The 13,447-nt window shown below is 34.6% G+C and overlaps 1 protein-coding gene across 1 annotated transcript in view; it reads right to left on the bottom strand.

Moving 5' to 3' along the window:
• Positions 1 to 13,447, bottom strand: part of LRP1B (LDL receptor related protein 1B) — a 1,834,206-nt gene that overhangs the window by 152,143 nt on the left and 1,668,616 nt on the right. Inside the window, exons 76-77 of the mRNA XM_052653145.1 lie at positions 10,067 to 10,186; positions 8,109 to 8,350 (exon numbers count right to left, since the gene is read on the bottom strand). Coding sequence (XP_052509105.1) covers positions 8,109 to 8,350; positions 10,067 to 10,186 — 362 coding nt within the window. The remainder of the gene's footprint in view (positions 1 to 8,108; positions 8,351 to 10,066; positions 10,187 to 13,447) is intronic.

The raw sequence follows: 13,447 nt of genomic DNA, 5'->3' as shown, positions 1-13,447 counted from the left end.
TCATTTCCTTCTCCAAGGTATCTTCCCAACCCAGGGATCGAACCCAGGTCTCCCACATCGTAGACAGACGCTTTACCATCTGAGCCACCACCACTACCGAAATGTCCTAAAACAAAACTTTAAAGTTTTTGCTAAAAATTTATGTACACACACTTATGTCTGGGTAGATTGTTGTTGTTGTTTAGTCGCTAAGTCATGCCTGACTCTTTGCAACCCCATGGACAGTAGCCCTGTAGGCCCTTCTGTCCATGGTATTTCCTAGACAAGATTACTGAAGAGGTCTGCCCTTTCCTTCTAGGGGATCTTCCCAACCCAGGGATCAAACCTGTGTCTCATACATTGGCAGGAGGATTCTTTACTGCTGAAGCACCAGGGAAGCCCACAGTTACATAGGAATACTTATAAATTTATCTATGCACATGTATATGTGTGTGAAATGTACACACAGACCCATATATTGCGTAGGAGATTTATAGCTAGGACTTCAATTAAAAACTGAAACCTATTAAAGAAAACTTAATTGAATATTTTGTTAAAGCTTTTCAGGAAAAATGGTTCTAATCAACTTTTTGAGAAAAAGGTATGAGTATTAATGAATAAGGGATTATATTTATTCTGAACAATTTCTTTTTCATAATGGGGAATATGCCAAGCATGGTATCTCATATTCACTTATCAAAACCTGGTAGATCAGATGAATACTTTGTTTTGCTCAGGAACGTTCAGCTCTTTAATGGTAAAATCCAACGTGGATAGTTAAAGTTATTTGCATTTTTCAAGCATTGACCTACTTTATAGTGCTTGCTATCATGTATCTAGCATTTCTTACTAGAAATAATAAATTGCCAGAAAGTATGTACAATTGTTGCATAATGCTATTATATCCTGTTCTGACTACTAAAATTCAAATTCAGAAATCTCATTATGCTTTACATACAGATTGATCATGTCAGTCTTTTAAGTTTTAAATTATTTAATTTTCTTAAAGGAAAAAAATCTGTCCATTTTGTATAGCTCAGGGGGTTAGAAAATCATAAGCCTTTCTATCTATAAATAACTTAGTCTGCATCTGAATTTTAAATTTGTAATCCTAATTACTATGCCAACCATTTTCACAGACTACAGAAGAGAATTCCTTTCATGATTTCTAAAAAAGATCATGTTAAAAATTATTTTCCTTTAGAATGGACTTCAGTTAACATTTAGTTGCCTGAGCAATATTTTTCTGAGTTCTGATACAATATATTTTCTGCCCTTTCTTGAAATAAAAAAAATTCCAATGTTTTCTGTATCTTTGAATATACCTTCAAGATATCCTGTCATCATGTGGATCACTCCTGAGACTACAAGTGGGCTGCCATGTACGGCTCTTTGTGACCCCATGAACTGTAGCCCACCAGGCTTCTCTGGTAAAAGAATTTTCCAGACAAGAATACCAGAGTGGGTTGTCATTTTATACTCCAGGGGATCTTCCCAACCTGCATCTTCTACATTGGCAGGTGGATTCTTTACTAGTAAGCCACATGGGAAGCCATTGATAATGGAGTAATAACTAAAGTGTCCATAGTTTGATTTGCATATTCTTTCTTTCACCTATTGATTCAGAGATAGAAGTCAATGGACCATATTCAGCTCAGGGGAAAATTTTAAGTTTCATTTTCTGAGAAGTGGGGAATTCTCAGGTAAGCAGTATTTGTGCCAAAACTTAGAAGATGAAATAGACTGCAGGAAATCACAACCCACTCCAGTATTCTTGCCTGGAGAATTTCATGGACATAGGAGCCTGGTGGGCTACAATCCATGGGATCACTAAGAGTGGACACGATGAAAAACTAACAATTACTTATACTTCACTAAACTAATGGATGACTATGTGGTGACTGATAAAAGAGTAAGTATCATACATTGCAGGGAAATTCATGGGGGTAAAAATCAATTATTTATACACAAGATGGATTTCAGAGAAATAAATACAAATTGTCAAGGTAATAACTGGATAAACAAAAATGATATCACATTTTCTTTTTAAAACCACACATATTTACTATTGGAAAGGACTTTAGAAATTTTCTACTTCAAAACACTAATTTTCAGATGAATGGAGATGTAGCAAGTATTTAAAGTTAAGTCTAAAATTTGTCATGTTTTAGTTGCATGGCCATAGATAAGCCATCTAACCATTCTAGAACACACACTGATCATTAAATTAAGGTGGGAGAATGGATTTATTTCATATTTATAATATTGAGATATCAGGGTTACAAGGTAGTTTAGGAATCAAAATTAAATAATTACCCTTATCAGTGTAACCTTAAGGATATACATATATATATATATATATATATATATATATACACACACACACACACACACACATAATGCACTGATAAGAATTTATATGAATGCTTAATGATTTAGAACATGGTGCTAAAACTCATGGCTCAGAGATTCCAACCTTATAAGCATGACATTTAGTTAGTTATAATGGGATTTTAGAAAATGTACCATTCTACTATTCAATTTTCTTCCTAGTGAATACTGTTAGTCATGGGTAGGTCTAATAACAGAGAGGGAAACAAACAAATGGAAAGAATAGATTTCATGATACATCTAATTACCACCAATAAAATAATAATGAAGCTTCAAATCCTTTTAGAAAAAGGCTAATAAATAACTTTGCACTGATGATGAAAGACTCTGTACCACATTAATAAAATTTTAAAAATGTAAAATATATACAGGTTAAAAATTTGCAAATATACAAATAAAATTTATACATTTATGTTCTTGACTGTATAAGAATAAAAAATTAGCTATCAAGTAAGTTTCATTCCTGAATTATGATAAACAGTGACTGGAGGTTACTGGTTATATTAATTGTTTTTTTTTTTTTAAACAACCAGTCACTCAGTCCTGTCTGACTCTTTGCGACCCTGTGGACTGTAGCCTACCAGTCTCCTCTCTCCATGGGATTCTCCAGGCAAGGATATTGGAGTTGGTTGTCATTTCCTTCTCCAGGGGATCTTCCTGACCCAAAGATTGAACCTTGGTCTCCCTCATTGCAGGCAGACACTTTAACCTCTGAGCAACTGGAGAGCTAAAGAATGCTCAAAATACCACTCAGTTGCACTCATCTCACACACCAGTAAAGTAATGCTCAAAATTCTCCAAGACAGGCTTCAGCAATACTTGAACCATGAACACCCAGATGTTCAAGCTGGTTTTAGAAAAGGCAGAGGAACCAGAGATCAAATTGCCAATATCTGCTGGATCATCAAAAAAGCAAGAGAGTTCCAGAAAAACATCTAGTTCTGCTTTATTGACGATTCCAAAGACTTTGACTGTGTGGATCACAATAAACTGGAAAATTCTGAAAGAGATGGGAATACCAGACCACCTGACCTGCCTCTTGAGAAATCTGTATGCAGGTCAGGAAGCAACAGTTAGAACTGGACATGGAACAACAGACTGATTCCAAATAGGAAAAGGAGTACATCAGGGCTGTATATTGTCACCCTGCTTTAATTTAACTTATATGCAGAGTGTATCATGAGAAACACTTGACTGGAGGAAGCACAGCTGGAATCAAGATTGCTGGGGAAATATCAATAACTTCAGATATGCATATGACACCACCGTTATGGCAGAAAGTATATAAGAACTAAACAGCCTCTTGATGAAAGTGAAGGAAGAGAGTGAAAAAGTTGGTTTAAAGCTCAACATTCAGAAAACTAAGATCATGGCATCCAGTCCCATCACTTCATGGCAGTGGATGGGGAACCAGTGGCTGACTTTATTTTGCTGGGCTCCAAAATCACTGCAGATAATGATTGCAGCCATGAAATTAAAAGGTGCTTACTCCTTGGAAGGAAAGTTATGACCACCTAGACAGCATATTAAAAAGCAGACACATAACTTTGTCAACAAAAGTCTGGCTAGTCAGGGCTACAGTTTTTCCAGTAGTCATGTATGGATGTGAGAGTTGGACTATAAAGAAAGCTGAGCACTGAAGAATTGATGCTTTTGAACTCTGCTGTTGGAGAAGACTCTTGAGAATCCCTTGGACTGTAAGGAGATCCAACCAGTCCATCCTAAAGGAGATCAGTCCTGGGTGTTCATTGGTAGGACTGATGTTGAAACTGCAACTCCAATACTTTGGCCACTTGATGCGAAGAGCTGACTCATTTGAAAAGACCCTTATGCTGGGAAAGATTGAGGGCAGGAGGAGAATGGGATGACAGAGGATGAGATGGTTGGATGGCATCACCGACTCAAAGGACATGGGTTTGTATGGACTCCGGAAGTTGGTGATGGACAGGGAGGCCTGGCGTGCTGCAGTTCATGGGGTTGCATAGAGTTGGACATGACTGAGTGACTGAACGGAACTGAAACTGGAGGTTACTGATTGTGTTTATCCATCTATCCAAGGACAAATATAAACAATTATCAAATCATTTTCACTGGTAGTTATATACAAAATAAAAATATATTTTTAGAACTATCAAATTTGGACTAGAGTAATTTGCAATTAATTTTTAACGTGAGACTATTCATTGTAGGGAAGAACATTTTGTCAATTATCATCAACATCACTGTCATCGTCAACTCATAACTGCCATCATATCATTCTGTAATCCATACATTGTACAGGAGGCGGTGATCAAGACCATGCCCCCAAAAAGAAATGCAGAAAGGCAAAATGGTTGTCTGAGGAGGCCTTACAAATAGCTGAGAAAATAAGAGACACTAAAGGCAAAGGAGGAAAGGAAAGATATATCTATTTGAATGCAGTATTCCTAAGAATAGAAAGGAGAGATAAGAAAGCCTTCTTCAGCAATTAATGTAAAGAAATAGAGGAAAACAAAAGAATGGGAAAGACTAGAGATCTCTTCAAGAAAATTAGAGATATCAAGGGACTATTTCATGCAAAGATGGACACAATAAAGGACAGATATGTTATGGACGTAACAGAAGCAGAAGATATTAAGAGGTGGCAAAAATACACCAAAAAACTATACAAAGAAGATCTTCATGACCCAGATAACCACAATGGTGTGATCACTCACCTAGAGCCAGACATCCTGGAATGCAAAGTCAAGTGGGCCTTAAGAAGCTTTACTATGAACAAAGCTAGTGGAGATGATGGAATTCCAGTTGAGCTATATCAAATCTTAAAAGATAATGCGATGAAAGTGCTGCTCTCAATATGCCAGGTAATTTGGAAAACTTACCAGTGGCCACAGGACTGGAAAAGATCAGTTTTTATTCCAATCCCAAAGAAAGACAATGCCAAAGAATGTTCAAACTACTGCTCAATTGCACTCATCTCACATGCTAGCAAAGTAAAGCTCAAAATTCTTCAAGCCAGGCTTCAACAGTATGTGAACCATGAGTTTCCAGATATTCAAGCTGGCTTTAGAAAAGGCAGAGGGACCAGAGATCAAATTGCCAACATCCACTGGATCATTAAAAAAGCAAGAGAGTTTCATAAAAACATCTACTTCTGCTTTATTGACTATGCCAAAGCCTGTTACTGTGTGGATCACATTAAAGTGTAGAAAGTTCTGAAAGAGATGAGAATACCACAGTGACTTGCCTTCTGAGAAATGTGTATGCAGGTCAAAAAGCAACATTTAGAACTGGACATGGAACAACAGACTGGTTCCAAATCATGAAAGGAGTACGTCAAGGCTGTATACTGTCACCCTGCTTATTTAACTTATATGCAGAGTACATTATGAGAAATGCTGGACTCAAGTAAACACAAGCTGGAATCAAGATTGCCAGGAGAAATGTCAATAACCTCAGATACGCAAACAACCCTACCCTTATGGCAGAAAGTGAAGAAGAACTAAAGAGCCTCTTGATTAAAGTGAAAGACGAGAGTGAAAAAGTTGGCTTAAAACAACATTCAGAATACAAAGATCATGGCATCTGGTCCCGTCACTTCATGGCAAATGAAAACAGTGACAGACTTTATATTTTTGAGCTCCAAAATCACTGAAGATGGTGACTGTAGCCATGAAATTAAAAGACGCTTGCTCCTTGGAAGAAAAGCTATGATCAACCTAGGCAGCATATTAAAAAGCAGAGATATTAGTTTGCCAGCCAAGGTCCATCCAGTCAAATCTATGGTTTTTCCAGTAGACCTGGACTATAAAGAAAGCTGAGTACCAAAGAGGTGATGCTTTTGAACGGTGATGTTGTAGAAGACTCTTGAGAGTCCTTTGAACTACAAAGAGATCTAACCAGTTCATCTAAAGGAGATCAGTCATGAATATTCATTGGAAGAACTGATGCTGAAGATGAAACTCCAACAATTTGGCCACCTGATTTGAAGAACCGACTCATTAGAAAAACCCTGATGCTAGGAAAGATTGAGGGTGGGAGAAGAAAGAGATCTCAGAGGATGAGATGGTTGAATAGCATCACTGACTTGATAGACAGGAGTTTAAGAAACCTCCTGGAGTAGGTGATAGACAGGGAAGCCTGGTGTACTACAGTCCATGGGGCTGCAAAGAGTTGGACAAGACTGAATGATTGAACTGAACTGAACTGAAATCTATACAGTGCTTATTATGTGACAAGAACTATTAATACTAATGTACAGTATGTATGTGTGTGTGTATCGGTGTATTCTTCCCTAGAAACCTTATTAAATGGTGAAGATAGAGAAACGAAGAGGCTGGTAAAGAATAGGAACGTGATTAACCCCTGGGTAATATAACTTCATAATACTTCATTATCACTTCATTAATACATAAAATTATACCACAGGACTAACGTTTTTGCAAAGCAAACTTCTATTTTAGAGATAAAGAAAGCTAAAGGTAATCAAGACTGAGTCAGTCTTTCATTCTAATAGGCAGATTATATGTGGGTGATGGAGAGTAGAGTGATCTAGTGAAAGTTTTGGCTTTATCCTCAACTAACACTTAATAGACCTACCTGTTAGTCATTCAGTCATGTTAGACTCTTTGCAACCCCACAGACTGCAGCCAGCCAGGCTCCTCTGGCCATGGGATTTTCCTGGTAAGAATACTGGCGTGGGTAGCCATTCCCTGCTCCAGGGTATCTTCCCAACTCATGGATTGAACCTGGGATTCCTACATTACAGGGAGATTATTTACCATCTGAGGCACCAGAGAAGCTGTCTTATAACACTGGGTTTGTAGGACGAGGAGTTAAAGAAATCACTCGGATATGGATGCATTTTTACTCACAGTTAATCTGACCTGAATTTAAAAGCCAATAATATAACTTCTTTTAAAACCAGCTTATTGTCATCTACTACTAATAAAAAATAGTGTTTCAGATTTACATCAAATGATATTTATGGAGTTCAAATCTATGGTAGATACCATACTTGACTTTTTGGTTGTATGGGACTGGGCTAGAGCTCAGATACTTTATCTGTTATTCTTTCCAGGTTACCTCAAAACATAAAATCCACAATAAATTGGCATGCCCTAAAATGAAAAAGATAACCTAAGACTGTAACTCTAAACAAATGTTTTAGCCTATTTTTCTCTAAAGGAATAACTATGATAATCAATGTGTCTGTCATATACCAGCAAACAACACTGCTCTATTTTGGATGTTCTCTGAAATATAGTTATTAGGAGTCAGAAGATATGATTACACTATTGAATTGATCTCTTTTCCTAGAAGAGAAACAGATTTCTGATATTGTTAAAAATTAAACAATTTACCCTGTATATTTTTGAGTTGATTTTCTAATGTAAAAATGAAGTGATGGTTTCCAATATTATCTTGTGATAAAAAATCATGTTCATAATTTATTAAATAATATAAAATATTAAAAGTTCTAGATATTTTAGGTACTATTAATTTCCATTCTTATATAATTACTGAAAATATATTAAAGAAAAACATAATATCATGCAATTAAAATGAAGTATATCCAGCTATGAGAATAAATGAGTAAGGATATTTTTATTTCTATATAGGGAGAATATTGGGAGGAATCATTGATTAATTAACTCATAATCAAATATTGTGATTGACAAATTAAAAAAAAAACACAGGAAAAATAACAGGGGGGGTATGAGCCATGAGCCTTCAAATATTCAATTACATTTACTTACAATCAAGCCACTGTTTGCTTGCCTTTTTTCTCTGCCATGGATCCTTTTGTAGAAAATTCCGCCTGGATTAAACTGAGTACTCCAAATAATCATATCTCTCTGATAATATACATCCATCCCTGTTATTCTTGAATTATGTTCAATATGAGAAATTTGTTGATGATCGCCACTGTAGTTGAATGGATATATAAAACCCAGGATATCAGTGTCATTAGCAATGTAGAGAACTTGATCTTCAGAGCCTGGAGATTATTATAATAAAATACAAAAATAAAGTAAATTTCAACTAATGTAAAAGCAACAAATGTACTTTTAAATTATCTTGAATTGTTATTCTTAACACAGTTTCTTGCTCCATAAAATTAAACCAGCTTTATACCACCATTTAGTCTTCATGACTTATGCATAAAACACACTAAGTAACATTTCTAAGAGTTATTAATACAGGTTTTCTTCAATCAAAGCTTACCTTGTGGCTAGAAATTTTTACTAGATACCCTTTTTATGAAGAGTGATTTATGTTCGGTAGGTCACAGTATGTTTCAGTGCTTTGCATCTGAACATTCAGACACCATATTTTGTACTCCTGAGCCTCAGGCATTTCTGAGTGTTTAGTTTATGCACCTCAGTAACCATTACCTTTAGCTAACAAATAAAAAATTATGAGATGAAGAGTCTTCTTCTAATATTCATATATCTAAACTGTTTTCTTATTTTATTATACAAATATATCAGTATTTATTGCCATAATCTCAATATTGTCTAGAATCTTGCTAACTGGAACTGTGTAGCCTGAAGTTTTGACACCTACAATATAATAGTGATGTCATTTGTGTACATAGATCAGAAAACCCTAAGGTGAATCCTGAATATATTAATTAAAACATTAATGAAACCATGAAGAAAAACTGAATTCCAAATTTAAAAAATCCAAAAAACAATAATATACAAGTTGTAGTTCAACTCTATAGGTTCAACAGTTCTCTCTTAGTGGATGTTTACCATGTGATAGGAGCTGCATCAAGCCTTTGCCAATTTATCTCCTCTTCAAACAACATGGAAAGTAAGGATTTGGCCTCCCATTTTACAGATGAAGAACTGAGGCTCTGAGAGTTTAATAACTTCCCTGAGTCTACACAATCAGAGGGGATCAATGCTGGATTCAAATATGAGTCTAACTCCATAGCCATCCTTGCTTGATTCACTATATCAGGTTGTTTTCCTCTTCTAGTAACTGTCTTATTAACATTGTTAATCATGCCCTGTAGTTAACAATATTTAACTTATAATATTATTTAGTAGAAACATAAGTGCATTAAAATCCACACTGAAGAAAGCCATACCTGTCATTTAATTTTTTAAAAGTGATACTCTTAAGTAGAGGAGGTCTGGATTTTAAAACATAAATTTATTTTATTTTATTTTATTTTTTTATGTTTGCTTTAACTTTTTTTTTTTAGTTTTTTATTTTTTTAATTTTAAAATCTTTAATTCTTACATGTGTTCCCAAACATGAACCCCTATAAATTTATTTTAAAACCTTTAAGTTCTTATTCAAAATTCCATTCTCCTTCTAATGCTAACCTTTAATTTAACCTGTTATTTTTATCCCAGTGGTGCAATAATTCCTTGGGTATACTAAGAGCAGGCCATAAAGGAAGGCATTTCATATTCTATCACACTGGCTTTTGAAGTTCTACCCCCTTCTGACAAATTGTTTCAAACACAAATGCAATTTTAATAATAGCCAAGTATTTGACCGTCATGTCTATAAACCTTCCCAGATTAATAAAGAATGATAATAAACAAATTGGCCAAATTTACCAGTCTATAAAAGAAATTTATTTTATATTTTTAGGCATTAAGCCATTGTTAAAATGCAATATGAAACATTTTCCCCATAAGATGTTCATGCAGAAATTATAATTACATTTAAAATCATGGTTATTTATCTTTACCTTTTGCTATGCAGGTGTTATTTCTTTCTTGAAAATTCTGGTGACACACACATTTATATGATCCTTCTATATTTATACATTGGTGGGAACATGTGCCAAATACCAAACATTCATTAAGGTCTAGAAAAGAAGAGCTCAAAATAGCATCATCATATCCCCAATTAGTACTTTCATTCTTTCCTCATTTCAACAAAGAAAAATTTATTTTGTGTGCTTCAACTTCTTGTTGCTATGTCTTTCATTGTCTTTTCAAACTCTTACATTGCTCTGTGATATTTTCTGGCCATAATTATATTTTTTCTCAATATTCTCACTATAATGACTCATCAATTGTTCATTGCTTGTTAATCCACTTAACATACTGAAATGCCCATTTCAAACTTCCCTAGTATTTTCATTAACTCAAATAAACATGTGTTAGTGTTTCTAATTACCTACCTCCATACATTTACAGACGTCATATGCTATTCTTTTGTCCTATAATACCCATGCTCATTTTACATAGTGAATTTCTACTTATCTCTCAAGATTCACCTGAAGTGAAGCCTTCCTTTATTTCCATCAATAAATGGTAATGATTATCCATCTCATACATTCTCCACTCTTTGCAACCTTGGGATTTCTCTCTTATGCCATTCTCACACTATATTTCACATATGTGGTAACCTATCCATATCCCTTCCTTGACTGAAGTCATACATTAGTATTTATTCATTGTTTTATTGCCAGCATTTTGGACAATTCATGACAGAGTTAAGATATAGAGAATACACTTCTGGCTTCATAATAGAAAATGGCAATGTAATAAGACGGGCCAACTGAATAAAAAAGTAAACAAACAATAAAAATCCTGAATACTTGTATAAAAATGAATATATATATAAATTATAAATAATAAATAAATCTTAGGCAATAGTCAATGGCTTAGCACATGCCCCAAAGTTTAACATTTTAAGGTGATTCTGGTGAGTCACCTAATTTCTTTTTCTTTCAGTCTACTTCTGCTTTCAAACAGCATAATTCCTCCGCCCCCTTAATCAATTATAGTTGCCCTAATAAATCTGTGAGATAAATCCTTCTCTTGAATCAGAGGAATTTAAGGATAAGCACAGCGGTAGTAATTATGTCTTGTTTAGCACTCAGCAGAGTTTTAAAACCTCAATTGTAGAGATAAGGACTTTCCCAGTGACATTTGTAAATGACAGTGCCAAGGCTTAAACTCAGACTTCCTGATTCTCAGGTCTCTACTATGACACTTTGCCCAAGGTGAACCTAAGCACTCTCAGGAGTGCAATTCTGCATTTAATTGCAATACAGGGTAAAGAGCTAAAACTGTATTTACTTGTTAACAAATGGTATACCAGGGATAACTAAAATATATAGTATCAGTTCTCAGTCATCAAAAAAGTATTACAATAAGGAGTCATGCATTGATAATATGGGGAAGAACATTTGATGGCATGCTGTTAGAATCTCCTTGAGGTGTCACATTGCAAGGATTCCCCACTGCTCTGTGACTTCTAAACCAGTTTGAGTCATACAAATAAATGTTTTCTAAACTTTTATTGTATTATTGCAAAAAATCTTTTAACAGTTAAAAAAATTTTACAATATTTTTTGTTTTGGCATCTGTAACTTTGAACTGGGAGTCATTTGTTACTATGGCTTCTCTTTGAGAGGAAGTCAAAATAAGCAAAAATCTGCATGATTAGATAAAACTTTTATTTCCCTCACATGGCCCTGTATTGGCCAGAGTCACCATTTTCTCCTCATCTCCATAACCAGACGATGTCCAGAGCTTTTGAAGACAATGGACGATTCTCACACACATCTAGTATCTAGAGTAGTGCCTGACATACAACCACTATTAATCTATTTCTATTTCTTGATTATTGTTCTCTTAATTTTTTCTTCCCGTTAGGTATTTTATTCAAAGCGCTTTGGCTTTAAAATCAAATAGTGACTGCTTGTGCTTTTTTCAGCTACCTATATTAAGGACACAAAAATTTAAATTCCTTGGATTACAAATCAAGGTAGTCTCTTTCCCCTTATCCATACCAAGTCAAACTGCTTTTGTCTACTATCAAAACTTCATTTATTACATGAAGAAACAAATTTTATTAGAGTTCAGAAGTTACTCATTTGCACAACAAAAATACTGGACTCATGGTGATTTAAAATGAATGTAGCTTGCAGGTCATATTTGCGATGGCATATTACTAAAAATGAAGAAAATTTCAAGAATACATTTTCTAAACCTAGTATATACAGGAAACAGAGCCCACTATTCAAAAATAAGCATTTGAAAATTAATGTTATATGAAAGTAAAATATTGAACAGGTTCAAGTGTGTGTTTTGACATAAAGTGTCTAGGAATGAAGAAATAATCTAGTTTTGAGAAATAATTCACTTTTTTATTAAAATAGAGACATTTAAGTTGCCAGTTTTCAGTGTTCCCTGTTAATAAAGAGATACATGTAATGAATAATCCAAACATGTATACAATTAAATGTACAAATGTGACATATAAATAGACATATATGACATATATGACATGACTACAAGTATTTCCTCTATGGATGAGTGCAAGTGCAATTGATTTTTAAAATTCCATTTTGATTGACACAATGTAAAATCACTTTTATTTACTGGAGAATAACACAAGGTGACAATAGAGAAGAAAGCATATAGGTGAAAACGTTTTATAACTTGAATTTGCCCTGGATAAACCAGACTTAGACACTTTAGGTTTGGCTCTAATTATAGTACCAATTTTAGTGGAGAAACTGGCAGAAAGTGCATTTAGGTCTGTATTTCATGGTAGTAAAGTCCTAGTGTAAATTATATTTAGATAGAACTTACTATGAGATTCCTGCTCCATGCTCAATTTTTAAATGATCACAAGATGACAGAGATTTATTTAAATCCTGTCTTTGAATTTTAGGAGACACTCTTGATAATAATATAAAGCACTGTTTAGGACTTTGTGTTAGGATAAAACCCCACCATTCTCTAAAAGCAAATTACCACAACTTAAGAGAAATGGGTCATCATAAACATATTCTTTCATGAACTGTTGCTAATTCTTCAATAGCTTCTGAACAAGCAATTTTGTTATTTGCATTTCAAAACAGAATGGTAGCAATACAATTGAAATTCCTGCAGGTCTGAATCTGCTATAGAAAAGGCTTTATAAGCCTCAGTAATGGTTAGCTTAGCAATACAAACAAACAGGCTCTTGACCCTAGGGACTTTCACTCTCCTAAGTAAAATGGTATCCCACAGATCTGTACCATTCGGATGAAAATCAGTCCTCTGTCATCTCACAGTTTAGCAGCCCTGGGAGTCTTTCAGAACCTAAAGACTTAAGAGCAAGCTGC

This window comes from Budorcas taxicolor, chromosome 2 (assembly GCF_023091745.1).
Source record: "Budorcas taxicolor isolate Tak-1 chromosome 2, Takin1.1, whole genome shotgun sequence".
In the NCBI taxonomy this organism is placed as follows: domain Eukaryota; kingdom Metazoa; phylum Chordata; class Mammalia; order Artiodactyla; family Bovidae; genus Budorcas; species Budorcas taxicolor.
The sequence above is the reverse complement of the archived record's forward strand: the minus strand, read 5'-3'. Positions and strand labels throughout refer to the sequence as shown.